Source organism: Ictalurus punctatus, chromosome 22, assembly GCF_001660625.3.
Source record: "Ictalurus punctatus breed USDA103 chromosome 22, Coco_2.0, whole genome shotgun sequence".
Classification (NCBI taxonomy): domain Eukaryota; kingdom Metazoa; phylum Chordata; class Actinopteri; order Siluriformes; family Ictaluridae; genus Ictalurus; species Ictalurus punctatus.
In genome coordinates, this window is record NC_030437.2 from 15728577 (window position 1) to 15741970 (window position 13394).

Genomic DNA, 13394 nt, shown 5'->3' on the forward strand with positions numbered 1-13394 from the left:
TAACCCTGGTTTCCTGGCAAAAGTCCCCCATTGGCCTTTCTCTAACATGGCCCCACTATATCCAAATCCCTAAATTGGCTACATCAATCTCCCCTCTACACTAATAGCTGGTGTGTGGTGGGTGTTCTGGTGCACTATGACTGCCGTCGCATCATCCAGGTGGATGCTACACACTAGTGGTGGTTGAGGAGACCCCCCTATACTATGTAAAGCTTTTTGAGTGCCTAAAGCTCTATATAAATGTAACTGCAACTAAAATAAGATAGGGCTTTTATTAACTCTCTTATTTAATTCTAAATCATAAAGCACTTTAGGCAGAATATATTGGAGCTGGTGGACAGAGTAGATGATAGGGATGACGAACTTCAAACCAAATTCACTAACTGTGTATCTATATAGTGCATTCATATGGAAACTGAATTTGAGTGTATTTTCATGTCCAGGCTTTTAACGACATCCTGCATGGATACAAAATGCAGCGTATTTCTGTAATTCTTTGGGTTACACTCCTATCAGCCAAGAACCGGAATCTGAGGCTACAGTGGGCAAAAGCTCACCAAAACTGTATTGAAGACTAGAAACCACGTTTTGCCAATCACTGACTGTCCAAAATTCCTGTTCTCAGCTGACTGGAATGCAACTTGATATGGTCTTCTGCTATTGTAATCCATCTGCCTTAAGGTTTGACGTGTTGTGTGTTCTGAGATAAGTTTCTGCTCACCACAGTTGTACAGTGGTTCTTTGAGTTACAGTGGCCTTCCTGTCAGCTTGAACCAGTCAGGCTATTCGCCTCTGACCTTTCTCATCAATGAGGCGTTTTTCCGCCCTCAATAACTGTTGTGTGTGAAAATCAAGAGATCAGCAGTTTCTGAAATATTCAAACCTGTATACACATAATTAAAATAATGAAATTATAGCATGTTCAAGACAAAGCAACAAAGGAGGTATAGAAAACAGTTTAATTACAACATAATGTGACAATTTATTGCTTTCAGTACTGAAATCAAAAGTATTGTTGTTGTCTGTATTTAAATGGAAAATAATAGTACTAATGTTTCACAAATGTCTTCCACAGAAGCACAGAGAAAAAGGAAGCTAATGAGAAGTATTTCCTTTACTTCTTAGAACCTTTGTTATTAGTGTATTAAAAACTAAGCTTTTTTAAAAATGAAACAGGAACCATTAACAAGTCATGGAATATTTTCTGTAACTATTTCCTGTAAGAAGTGAAATCATAAAATCACATTTTTATTTGTTTGCCAAATAACAGCAGCAATTATTATTTATCATTATTATACTAATTTAAAATAGAAACTTTATTTTTTTCAGTGGGCTATAAACAAATGTATGCAATGAATACAAATGAACACAAAGTCTCCCATGAACAAGAAGAACAAGAAATAATCCAAAGAAGAATCAAAACATGCCACAAGACAAGATATCCAGAGTTTGAGAAAATTGGAGTTGAGTTGCCACTCCATGCTTCACAAAGAAATCTTTCAGTTTGCGCTGATCACAGACTTCAAGTGTCACTACGTTGTCCAAAAAGTGCAGTAACTGTGGTTATGAAAGGACATCAGTCCCAAAAGGAGTCATCAGCTGTTCGGTACAGAGCAGGAATCATTTATGTGGTGAGAAAGCTGTCTTCATAAGCTGGTGGAGGCTCTGAAAAAGAAAAATTATTGTGTTACCAAAACCAAACAAAAATAACTATGTACCATAAACACAGTTTAATACATTCACACCTAATTGTAAAACCAACCAGAAATACCACAGGATTTTCAGAGAAATATCTTTGGTTGTAAAGTAAATTGTGTGAAGGTTAGAAATTTTAAACAATATTTGTACTATATTTTATATTCTAATTGTGCTCATGGAAATCAACAAAAGGTATTGTGCAAAAAAAAAAAGTTTTATTATTGTGTAAACTACATGACGTCTTTCTCACATTTGGTTCTGGGAACAAAGTGATTTGTTTATCTATATTTCAAATATTAAAATGTAATAGCAAAGTAACACACAATAGCTTGAATATTTAAACGATTCCAGAATCTGGTCGTGGAAAACGGACGTGTCGATGATCACTTATACGGTGTAATTGAGATTGTGTTGCTGTTATCACGGACACTTTGGATTATCATCGCAATCCCAACCAATGTGGCAGCATTTTTGGACGACGTTTGCATTCCTAAAAAGAAGGCAGTACAACAAACCTCCATCCATTTTCTGTACGGCTTATCTTACACATGGCTGAGGGGAGACAGTTTAGAGGTGCCAATCAGCCTACAATGCATGTCTTTGGACTGGGGAGGAAACCAGAGTACCTGTTGGAAACCCCTGAAGTACGGGGAGAACATGCAAACTTTGCGCAGACAACCCCGGAGGTACGAGGCAAACATGCTAGGCGCTAAGCCACCGTTATTTTGGACAAAATTAAACGTACTCATCTTTCTCAAAGAAGGTATGGAAGGTACTATAGTTCAATTCACAGTACTATAGTAAACATCGTAACTATGGAATCAGGGTTTTGTTTTAGAAATCTTGCAATCTTATGATAAACGTTTGGCCGTTTATCAAGGTATTAACATTTCATCATCAGGATGTGCCTAATCCAAAAACTTACATGATTCTATGCTTATTCTATACATTCACAGACTATCAAAAGCAAACAAACCAATTTGGATTAATAAGGAATGTCAGAAGTTTTGTTAAAGCTAAACAGTCTAAGATTCTTAACCAAGTTGAAATGTTTTCATGTTCTCCTTGTTTTTGAGTCTGTATTGCACTATTTTACGGTTTATCCACAAAAACACAGAAAAAAGACAAGCATCCAAAATGAAGAGAAAAATGTTAAAGTCGTTATTTGATTAGATTTTACTTAATGAATTTCTGTCAAACCTATACATCATCCTATAAATGAATTATCACTGTTTTCTTCATTCTGTTCTAGGGGGATGCAAACGTTTGCACATACAGAAGCTTGTGGGTCTCACCGTGCGGGAGTGCTGAGCTTCTGTAATCTGGTGGCAGGATGAAGGGGCAGGAGGTGGGCATGGCTGGGCTGTTTCCTTCAGTAAAGAAAGGGATGGTGGCCCCGGTGGAGAGGGAGAAGTGAGGCACTGAGGGGTTACTGTTACTCTGCGGGAACACGAGACCCGGGGCGTAGCTAAATCTGGGAGACATGGGGCCCTGATGCTGAGAGTGGACCTTAGTAGGAATCTCTTCGCTCTGCCGATCCCCAGCTCCTCTCATGTCTGGCTCTGCTGGGGGTGCGCTCGGAGTGACGCACATGCTGCGGGGCCGGGGCCGGGGCGCAGGGCGAGGAGGCAGACTGGGGGAGCTGGATGGAGAAGGAGAGGCAACAGAGGCATTCACTGAATTTGGAGACGCCGGGTTAGTCCGTGGTGCTGGAGTGGGAGCGGTCTTGGAGGCTTTCTTGGCTTTAGGAGGAGGACGGAGGCTCGGGTCAACCGCAACGTTCCCGAAATGAACTGGCAGCGTCAGTGACATTTCCGGGTATTTCAAAGACACCTGGCACATGAGAGAGTTTTTTTTTTTCATTTCTATTTTTTTAAAATGCTACAAAGAATAAGTGTTGGTCAAAACGTTAATGAACACTCTTGTGGAGTGATGATATACACTCACCTGGATGAAATAGTTGATCTCGATAAGGTTACATCCAGCCAGAGACGACTGTGGAAGAGGAGGAACGATAATTTGCTCTTTCCACTCGGCCTGTTTGCCTGCCTTCACTCCAGCTCCTTCCACCTCCGCTATTGTTCTCACTTCGTGTGTCGGTTTCTTTGTGTGATACGTCACTCTCTGACAGGGCACGAGCAGAGGAACATGATACGGCTTTCAAGAAAAGCACAGCGAGAATTTTTACTAGTTCAACAGTAAATCATTACCTGAATTAAACAGGCAACTACATGGCCCGTGTTCTTCCCCGATTGGTTGTCGATCTCTGTGGACACTTTAATGACCTGACCTGCAATGTATCCACGCTGGTCCGTTTTAGCCACCAGGACGACCGTCCCATTCTTCACCAGCATATAGGTGAAATTCTTAGTGATATTTGAAGTGTTTGGCTCCTGTGAAATGAATAATAATACTAATAATAATCTTTATTTACATTACATTTATCTTATTTATACAACTGAGCAGTTGAGGGTTAAGGGCCTTGCTCAAGGGCCTTACCTCACAACCTCAAAAGATCAATGTCTTAATGTCTAATTATTATTATTAAAAACTTTTTGTGTGCTTTTGTGCGCATCTGCCATACTGGATCTGAGTGGATGAACAGTTTAGAACATACTGGGGACAAACAGGTGCTAATCCATTCAGTGCTTTAAAAACTAGTATCAGTACTTAAAATCCATCTTAAAAGTGACTGGGAGCCAATGTAATATACTGTAATATCAAGAGAATTGGTGTAACATGGTCTCACATGTCAGAACCTGTTACATCCTTGATCATTACTTTCTTTCGCAACCCAATAAACAGCGAGTTACAAAAATCAATGAGAAAATAAGAAGCACACAAGTGCACCTCATCGTGCATACTAACGTGTACAGGACACTGGTTATTAATGTGCACAAAGCTCACACACTCACATAGATGTCGGGCATTTCATTAAGATTAATGTTGTTCAGCATGTAGAAGGGCTTCTCCGTCTTGTAGTCTTTTGAGAAGCGAGGCGTGTCGATAAACGCTCGAATTTTGTACATAATCTTTCCATACGGCCCTTCGTATGATGTTGGCGCTGTGGCTGGAAAAGAAAAAGGAGAGACATTCAAATGAATACAAAAAAACAGGACACTGATGGTTCAAAATGTCTATAAAAAAAAAAAAAAAAAAATCATTATGTGCAAGTTATTTTTTATTCTTAATCTATGCCAGGAAGACATTTAGTCATATACAGAAGTGCCTCTCATGCACGACTTTGACCTTGAATGCAAGTTTGCGATATCCGCTCGAGCGAGAACCACTGTAACACCCATCCACAGTACTTCCCCCTGAATCACATTTTGGACTGTAAATATATTCAAAAATATTGTGGAATGGCATTTGAGGGCAATAATAAATATATACACTATAAATAATAAATAAATATATACATTTATTAAATATACATTATGGCATTATGAAATAATAAATCTTATACCTAAGCGCTGTGGTATAATTCTCATATCTGAAGGTATGGATACATTTTTTAATAACGGCAGTAACTGTAATAACAGACAGTAGTTCCAGCCATAACTCAAATCACAGGATTATATTCATGTGCTTGCTCTAATGCAGTGGTTCTCAACCAGGGGGAGAGATTGGAAGGGGGGCGCAAATGGTTTTCAAGAAAAACAAACAAACATAAAAACCACAGACAGGGCATCATTTGGGTTCATGGTGTGTTTTATTGCTTTTCAAATAGAATGTGCATAAATGATGGTACCACATGATAGGGGGTGGGGGGGGCTTTAGTTACATAAGGTTGAGAACTTCTGTTCTAATTTTTTACATTTTTACAGTAGCAGCTCATTCACAAATCCCACCGAACATTTTTTAAATGTTAGTGTCAGCACTTAATAGTCTGCAAGTTTTCTGCCACGAAAGTCTTCAGGACAGACGACTTTGCACTTTTCGGTTTCTTAGTACGTTTACATTTATGGCATTTGGTAGATGCCTTTATCCAGAGAGACTTATATTTAAATCATTTATACAACTGAGCAGTTGAGGGTTAAGGGCCTTGTTCAAGGGCCCAGCAATGGCAGCTTGGCGGTACTGGGATTTGAAGTCGCAACCTTCCGATCATAAGTCCAACGTAACACCTAATTCACCTTCTTAATAGCTGCTGTAATGCAAGTGATAACAGGAGCTAACTTGTTTCAGACATTCCACAACATTAAATGTAATTAAAAATGGTGAAAAGCATGACATGTCACTCATTAATAAAATGTAATGCCCCCCCCCAAGCCCGGGGAGAACATGCAGACTCCATGCACACAGGGCGAAGACAGGAATCAAACCCCCAACCCCGGAGGTGCGAGGCAAACGTGCTAACCACTAAGTCACCGTGACACACCCCTCTGCCCCCCCCCCCCCGCCCCCCCCCGCCTTAAGTCACACTTTCTGTAATTTATCTCTAGATTTTGACCTTTTCAGGTGCTGTTGCGCTGATAAATAGTTTTTTACTGACATAGAAGTGAGTCAAAATAACTTCCACTTCTGTCTTTCCTGTGTTTCCAGCCCTCTGTGTGCTTGACCTTTTATTTGTGGACATCACTAAATGCAAACGAGCTGTGTTGGGAACATGCTATGCACTTTACAGATCAACATACGCACACGAATATGACTCGAAATCAGCGTTTCTGAAACATCTGTAAATCTGCTATAATTCGGTTTGGCTTTAACGAACATTTATACACAACCTTACTAAAAGATAAACGAGGCCCGATGTCTGTATGTTACAATTTCATAACCTCAGTTTTGCATCTGGATCGACAGATAGCTTTAGTAAACCTAGAGGAAAATTCACACTTACTTACCCTTCCAACTTACTACAAAATGCTATGAGTTTAATCTTCTAGATGTTACAACTCTCATGCCCAGGCCTTAACTTTATACCTGCCTCCTATCTACTTGATATCTCCTGAACAACTTTAGGATGCTGACAGTTATCATCTTTGGCCTACATTCTTCCTAATATTCCAGTCTTAGTCCAAGTACACCCACTTTTAACAATGTGACATATTCAAATTCTATTTTTGTAGTTAGATTGCAAAATATATTGAAAAAAAATATATCATTTGTTCAATTAAAGACCTTGTGAAATGCCCGTTTTTGCCCTTTAACTGAGTCACCTTGTTCCTTTACACATTTCCTTGACTTTGAACTGGCATGAAAAGGAAGTCGGTTGAGGTAACACACAGCTGTCTCTGCTAGGTTGGTTGTGTATGTGCCACTACAATCTACACACTACATAAAAATATTTATAAAGGACCATGAACTGTCATGAACAAACATTTGAAGGATATCATTTGCCTGGTTTCTGGCTCGACAGGTTGGGCAAGATCATGGATAGCTCCACTCTATGACCACAATTAAACCTGGTAATATTTATTTATGGACAAGTTCTGTTTAACTCCTTTAACTCAGAGGACACAGAAGTGTGTCTAGACTTTAAACAAGACAGTAACATGGCTTGACAAATTAACCATGATCCCACCTTTCATTGCTATTTTTCCATTCTCACGTGACCCTTGTTTGCATGCAAGTGCCTGTGTTACGTCTGATCTCCCTTCTTGCCGAGCCGGGACACAAGTGAGCAACTGAAACGTCAATATTTATCATGTTTCTTGCTAGAATCATTTTGTACCTGGATGATTTGGAATTGCCTGACTGCGAAGGGTTGTATCTTTTCAAAAGCATATTTCTCAAGTGAAAGATTGGGCACTTTTACAGTTAGTTTCGCTGTAGAAACGAAATAATATGCTACAAGACCAGTAGCTGAATAGTGAGACGGAGCTTTAATGGGTTAAAGGCAAAAGCAAAGATCATTAGAACCATTCCTCGTTGATGTTCAGTGAGTTGCTGTTGCTATGGCAAACATACAGAGCTGCCAGCTCAATTGTGTAAGAATGTAGAGAAACAGGTGTGTGTGTTTGTGCTGTACAGTCTTACCTGGTATGAGAAACTTGAAGGGGAAAATGTGTTCACCCTGTTTCAAAGTGCCTGGGAAATGAAACACACACACATCAGATGCCACAACTGAGTGCGATATGAGATTGCTATAACTGGCAGAAGTTATTGACAGAGCATATGATTAGGAACAGTGTGTTCCAGTGAAAGCATTTCAACAGACACTCTGACTCAAGTAAATGTTGCGGGCAGGCTGTTTGATTTGAAGCGTGATGATAAAACGAGACCCATCTCCTTATTCTGTATTTTCCAAAAGGCATTCTTGAAAGATGAACTGTATCCTGGGATGTACAGGATAAACAGTTTTGTACTTTACAGACAGGGCTGATGTGTGCTCTCCTTTTTCTCAGCTATAGTGCACAAGTTGCCATATTTGATTTTAAATTATTTAGCTTGAAAGGAATTGATAAAACGGTGCAGCAGGAGGCCGGCAGCTGTATGCCAGGCATCGCGATCGATCCTCTACACAACATTTCCAAGGAGCGGAAATGAATTTAGAGGAAAGTGAGAGAGAGAGAGTGAATATTTTATGAATACTTTAATCGACGAGTACCTTTATCAGCCACAGAGAGAGAGCTGTTGAAGTACTGCTCCTCCTCGAGCCAGTCCGTGTCGTTCACTTTGTTGGTCACGCCGCATGACCCGTGGCAGTTTACCTTGATTGCTGTTCAACATAAGAAAACCAGTCAATCGATATAAAATGACTGAATGATTCTATACGGTACAACGCAACCGTGTAGGAGCGTTTCACAATGAGATGGAATGGATTTCATTTTTATCAAACGCCACACAGAGTTCCACACCTTTGATTAGTTTATGCCATAAAACACTGGAACTTGTATAGTACCGTGATGGCTGGAGGGATAAACAAGGAAAGCGCATCGTGGTGGCGCAGAGGGATGATCACATGACCATAGTGTTAAGGGAGTTAGGAGGAATGAATCACAGCAAACAATCTACCAATGATGTAATCTAAAACCGCACCAAATACAATGACTTCATCTGCTTGTACTACAGTCCCTTGGGCACCCCTCCCTCTCCATCTCTCTCTGTGCAGCACACTACGCTTTGCTCACACCTTCAAAAAAACATGACAATTAGAGAAGAATCATGCATCGTCACTTACATTTCTCTGGTATCTTGCACTAAAGTGCATAGCCTTTTTCCTCACTTTTGAACACATCACTGTGATAGCTGTGGGTTGGATTAAAAAAAAACAAAAAAAACACAACAATAACCAAAAAAATTAAATAAAAGACATTTCGAGACGCAGGGTGGCACAGGTGGTAGCACTGCCACCTTACAGCTCCAGGGTTCTCAATCATGGTTATCCGAGCTAATCTCACAGATACCCGAGCTGATCTCGCAGATACCCCGAGCTGATCTCGCAGATACCCCGAGCTGATCTCGCAGATACCCCGAGCTGATCTCGCAGATACCCCGAGCTGATCTCGCAGATACCCGAGCTGATCTCGCAGATACCCCGAGCTGATCTCGCAGATACCCCGAGCTGATCTCACAGATACCCCGAGCTGATCTCACAGGTACCCGAGCTGATCTCGCAGATACCCCGAGCTAATCTCGCAGATACCCGAGCTGATCTCGCAGATACCCCGAGCTGATCTCGCAGCTACCCCGAGCTGATCTCGCAGCTACCCCGAGCTGATCTCGCAGCTACCCCGAGCTGATCTCGCAGCTACCCCGAGCTGATCTCGCAGATACCCCGAGCTAATATGGTAGATACCCCGAGATAATATCGCAGATACCCGAGCTGATCTTGCAGATACCCCGAGCTAATCACAAATCCAAACTTGATCAGCTACAAGCTCCATAATTTCATCCTTGTTGTTCAAACACAACCACAGACTTCAAGACAAAAATGTTTTCCATTTAACAGCATATAAATCTGTGGGACTGTTTTTTTTTAATCCCTCTCCCACAGACTCCCACAGAGTTTGCCCTGTCTCACCCACTCCTGCATTTTTTTTATTGCAGTCCGTTATATTTCCCAAAATATAAACAAATCAGTCACCTAAACCACTGATCTGTAAACCATGCTGCTAAAGTTGAATGTATACGTGTGCTACATGTTACCCAGCGCCACATGAACTCCCAGTACACTCTCATATTAATGTACATTGTTCATAAACACCTCTATTCCAGTGTACACAGGTACCAGGCTGTAACACTGACCTCGTAAGGATTCTCGTCTGTTCTGTCCGAGTAGGAATGTCAACAAACCAGTCCTGCTCCAGCTTAGCAAAGCCCCGAGCTGGATTCACTTCAACTTTCCACAACACCACAGATAACACAGAGGCTAACTGTCACATGACTATCAGGAGCCGGAAGGGTGGCCCGAACACATTCCCCTCATAATGTACCTCTATAAAGCATACGGACACCACACTGATCCTTTATTTCCATACAACAATAGAGACACCATTTATTCCACCGCACTTTAGCCAAATACAGGTTAAGAGACAGGTGCGACAACGGCAGCATTGCGTGTCGCTCAGGAGTCGCTCGCTCGTTTCCTCAGACCAGCTTTATCCTGCACAAAGCATTACAAATAAAATGGGAAGATGATTTCACCATACATGTGTATAGTGTATTTTTGTGCGCAAGTCAAATTTTCATTTTCATTGTCACTGTAGAATTCTATACATATTTCATGGTGTGTACTAGGGCTGGGTGATATAACGATATAATACTGATATTGTAGAAATTACGCCACGATACACTTTTCTGACATATCACGAATATCGTGATATGGTTATTACATTTTTAATCAAAATAAACTTTTTTTAAAAAATGTTCTGTTTAATCTTTAAAATTGTAAACATTACTACAGTTTTTTTTTTTTTTTTACAAATTTTGTTTTCATCTTTTTCATGAAAAATATGTTTTATTTGTTAAATCAATGTTTAAATACTAACAAAAAACTTTTTTTTATTCTTTATGGAGACATCAGTGTTTTTTAATTTTTAAAAAAAATAAATAAATAAAAAATAAAATAAAAAAAGGGTACCATTTTGCTGGCAGTTTGTTTTTATTAGCAAACCCAAGTTATTTATCGCAGCCCTTTGAGAATCATTATATATATATATATATATATATATATATATATATATATATATATATATATATATATATATATATATATATATATATGATATTATGTTTTTGTCATATCGCCCAGCCCCAGTATTTAGGTCTTCATTATTATTCTAATATATAAGAAATGTCCTAACTTTTCACTGGTTCTAGTCTTGTGCGATATTGATTTTTCCTGCTCGAATTAAATTTTTTTTTTTTTTTTTAATCGGGATAAATAATGCGATCATCTAGAACCAACAGAAAAACAACCATTTGTGGTTCTGTGGCAAAGAATCTCATAAGAATGGAGAAGGTCATGACTTTTAACCATTACTAACTATAAATATTACATTTAGCTGTATCGTATATTTGCCCATTCTCTCTAATAACAAAATCTAGCTATCCTCCGTCTGAGTCTGTTCTTGGAAAGAAAAAGAAAAAGAAAAAACACACACTTGAATATAATTTTGAGGCAAGTAAGGAATAAAACACAATGGGGATTGGTATATAGGAAAATAATGCACAATGCGGTAGTGTGATGTGGCCTGACACAAAGCGGAGTTACTGAAGATTATTTCCCAATGCGTTTTGTTCCTCTTATACCACAGCAATTTCAACAATTACAGAATTTATCTTCGAACACATAGTACTTTTCTTCCATGTATAATTGCCTTTAACCTTATTGGAATGTGCAGAAAACAGATTAGTTCCTGTTACAGCAGGTATAAATAGACATTTCCGTTCTTTTGAAGTTAATAAGACATAAAAATGCAGCTTGGCCTGTTACTCCTTAAAATAACAGCTTCACCTCTCTAACCGTGACAAAGTGTTGAAGTTACTATAGAAACAACCTTGTATTAGAATGACGCAGACCTGTTATTTAACCCGTGACCAATCAGAATCGAGAACCCTATGGCTCTGCGGTATAACAGCGCATGAATTTCAGCAATACTAAATTAAAGACTCTCATCACGGGGTCTCGTTAGAACCAGACAACATCTGAAGAAATAATATGATGTGTCAAACAGGCGTAAGTGAGACGTCGTAAAGCCAACAAAGTTACAGTGCTGGTAAAAATGGACTGGTGTTGTTAAAGTTGTCCGGGTTCAGATCCTCGAAAAACAAAAACAGTCTGCTGAGTGGAAGAACACTGCTGTAGATGTGAATGTGGCATTATTTCTTACATAACTGCTAAATCTGCACTAAAGTGTCCAATTCAACCAAACAACCAAAGGAGAAAAGGGGGTGGGGTTAAACACCAAAATGACATTCATCACATAACACATCGGGCAAACAAAGCAGCTCTGGTAACAACTCCAAATAAATCGATGAGCAACGTCTTGAGATTAGTATATAAAAGTTTGTGTTAAAACTGTCTTAGAGACGCTGTTTTTATTTTTTGTTTGTTTGTTTTTTTGGGGGGACACTTTGTGACTGCAAACAAAGTTGTGTTTCTCTTGTGTTTTAAAACTACATGGACGGTAATGTTTCAGCCCAAATTCTAAGGACTGATACGATCTCGAGTCACAGGTCCCAACAACACACACAGCATTCAGAAGCTTTTAAAAGAGGACAATTGCTTCTGCTTAAGCAACAATGTGAATGATTAACCATCCAGACTGGTTTTTGAATATATATATAAACCACCCAGAAAAACAATGACGGCAACAGAGCAACTGACAAACAACAACAACACAGACCTGGCTGAAGTTTTTAGAAAGTAAATTTAGTAGGCAAAATGGCTCGGTATTAAATACAAAGTTTATAGGCGACTCTAACATTTCCTAACACTTATGTTTTTATCAGTCACACTGTGTGACTTGATCTATTCAGGCTCTAAGCTATAAAATGGTATTAACTACTGTATTAATGCTATGGAAACACTTTGATACACTATATGAATTCATTTTTAATAGCTCATGTATGTGACAGTTACTCTAGATAAACAGAAGTGAATAGACCTTTTGTTTGTGTTCTGCCTTATATAGGCTTTTCCAGGCCCAATACAGGTCAAAGAGGTTTATTATTCAGTTTATAAACATTTCCCTAAATGTTTACAGTCTAACATGTTGTGTGGCGTAATAACAACTTATAACCTTCAACAACTGTGTCTAAAACAACAATAAATGTAGCTTAGACAGCAAATATGCGTGTAGTAGAAGGTAAACACAATGCCACCCATATGCATGGCTCGTCAAAATCTCAGAAACAAAAGTCTCACCTTTACATTGGATGGGTTGAGCGGTGGAGATTTTCACCGTCCCAGAAATGGACTCGCCGGGACTATAAACCACTTTGTTGTCCTTTAGAGTGATCTGAAATTCCTGAAGCTTCCCCATCTTATTTTCCTAACCACCACCTCGCTCGGGTGGCTGAACGAAACTGAGCCCTATACCCACACAAACAGAAAGAGAGGAGGAAACTTTCCACCTGCGCACTCGACTCTCGGCGTGACGTCACACCGGAAGGGCGTTACAAGTATCACCTGGACAGCACGCGCTCCACAAGAGGCGCTCGAGCCGTGTAAATTGTCATTAGATTAGTTTAGAGGCTAAACACCAATAAGAGTTCAATATATATATATATATATATATATATATATA

General features: G+C 39.4%; 1 protein-coding gene across 1 annotated transcript; it reads right to left on the reverse strand.

Annotated features, from left to right (window-relative positions):
- Positions 1-945: 945 nt before the first annotated feature.
- Positions 946-13228, reverse strand: arrdc1a (arrestin domain containing 1a). The gene is made up of 8 exons (XM_017452410.3): positions 13013-13228; positions 8249-8359; positions 7678-7728; positions 4614-4768; positions 3909-4091; positions 3646-3822; positions 2994-3531; positions 946-1665 (listed from the first exon to the last, which is right to left on the reverse strand). Exons 1-8 carry the CDS (start codon positions 13128-13130, stop codon positions 1625-1627), a joined length of 1374 nt encoding a protein of 457 aa, XP_017307899.1. The 5' UTR covers positions 13131-13228; the 3' UTR covers positions 946-1624.
- Between the last annotated feature and the right edge of the window lie 166 nt (positions 13229-13394).

What these genes read in the sequence shown, in the direction of transcription:
- arrdc1a (XM_017452410.3), bottom strand. Translation starts at nt 13,130, where the DNA reads ATGGGGAAGCTTCAGGAATTTCAGATCACTCTAAAGGACAACAAAGTG. An exon ending in TCAACCCATCCAATGTAAAG is followed by an intron (nt 8,360 to 13,012) that starts GTGAGACTTTTG and finishes TATGTTGAACAG; the next exon opens with CAATCAAGGTAAACTGCCAC. An exon ending in ATGAAATGCCCGACATCTAT is followed by an intron (nt 4,092 to 4,613) that starts GTGAGTGTGTGA and finishes TTCATTTCACAG; the next exon opens with GAGCCAAACACTTCAAATAT.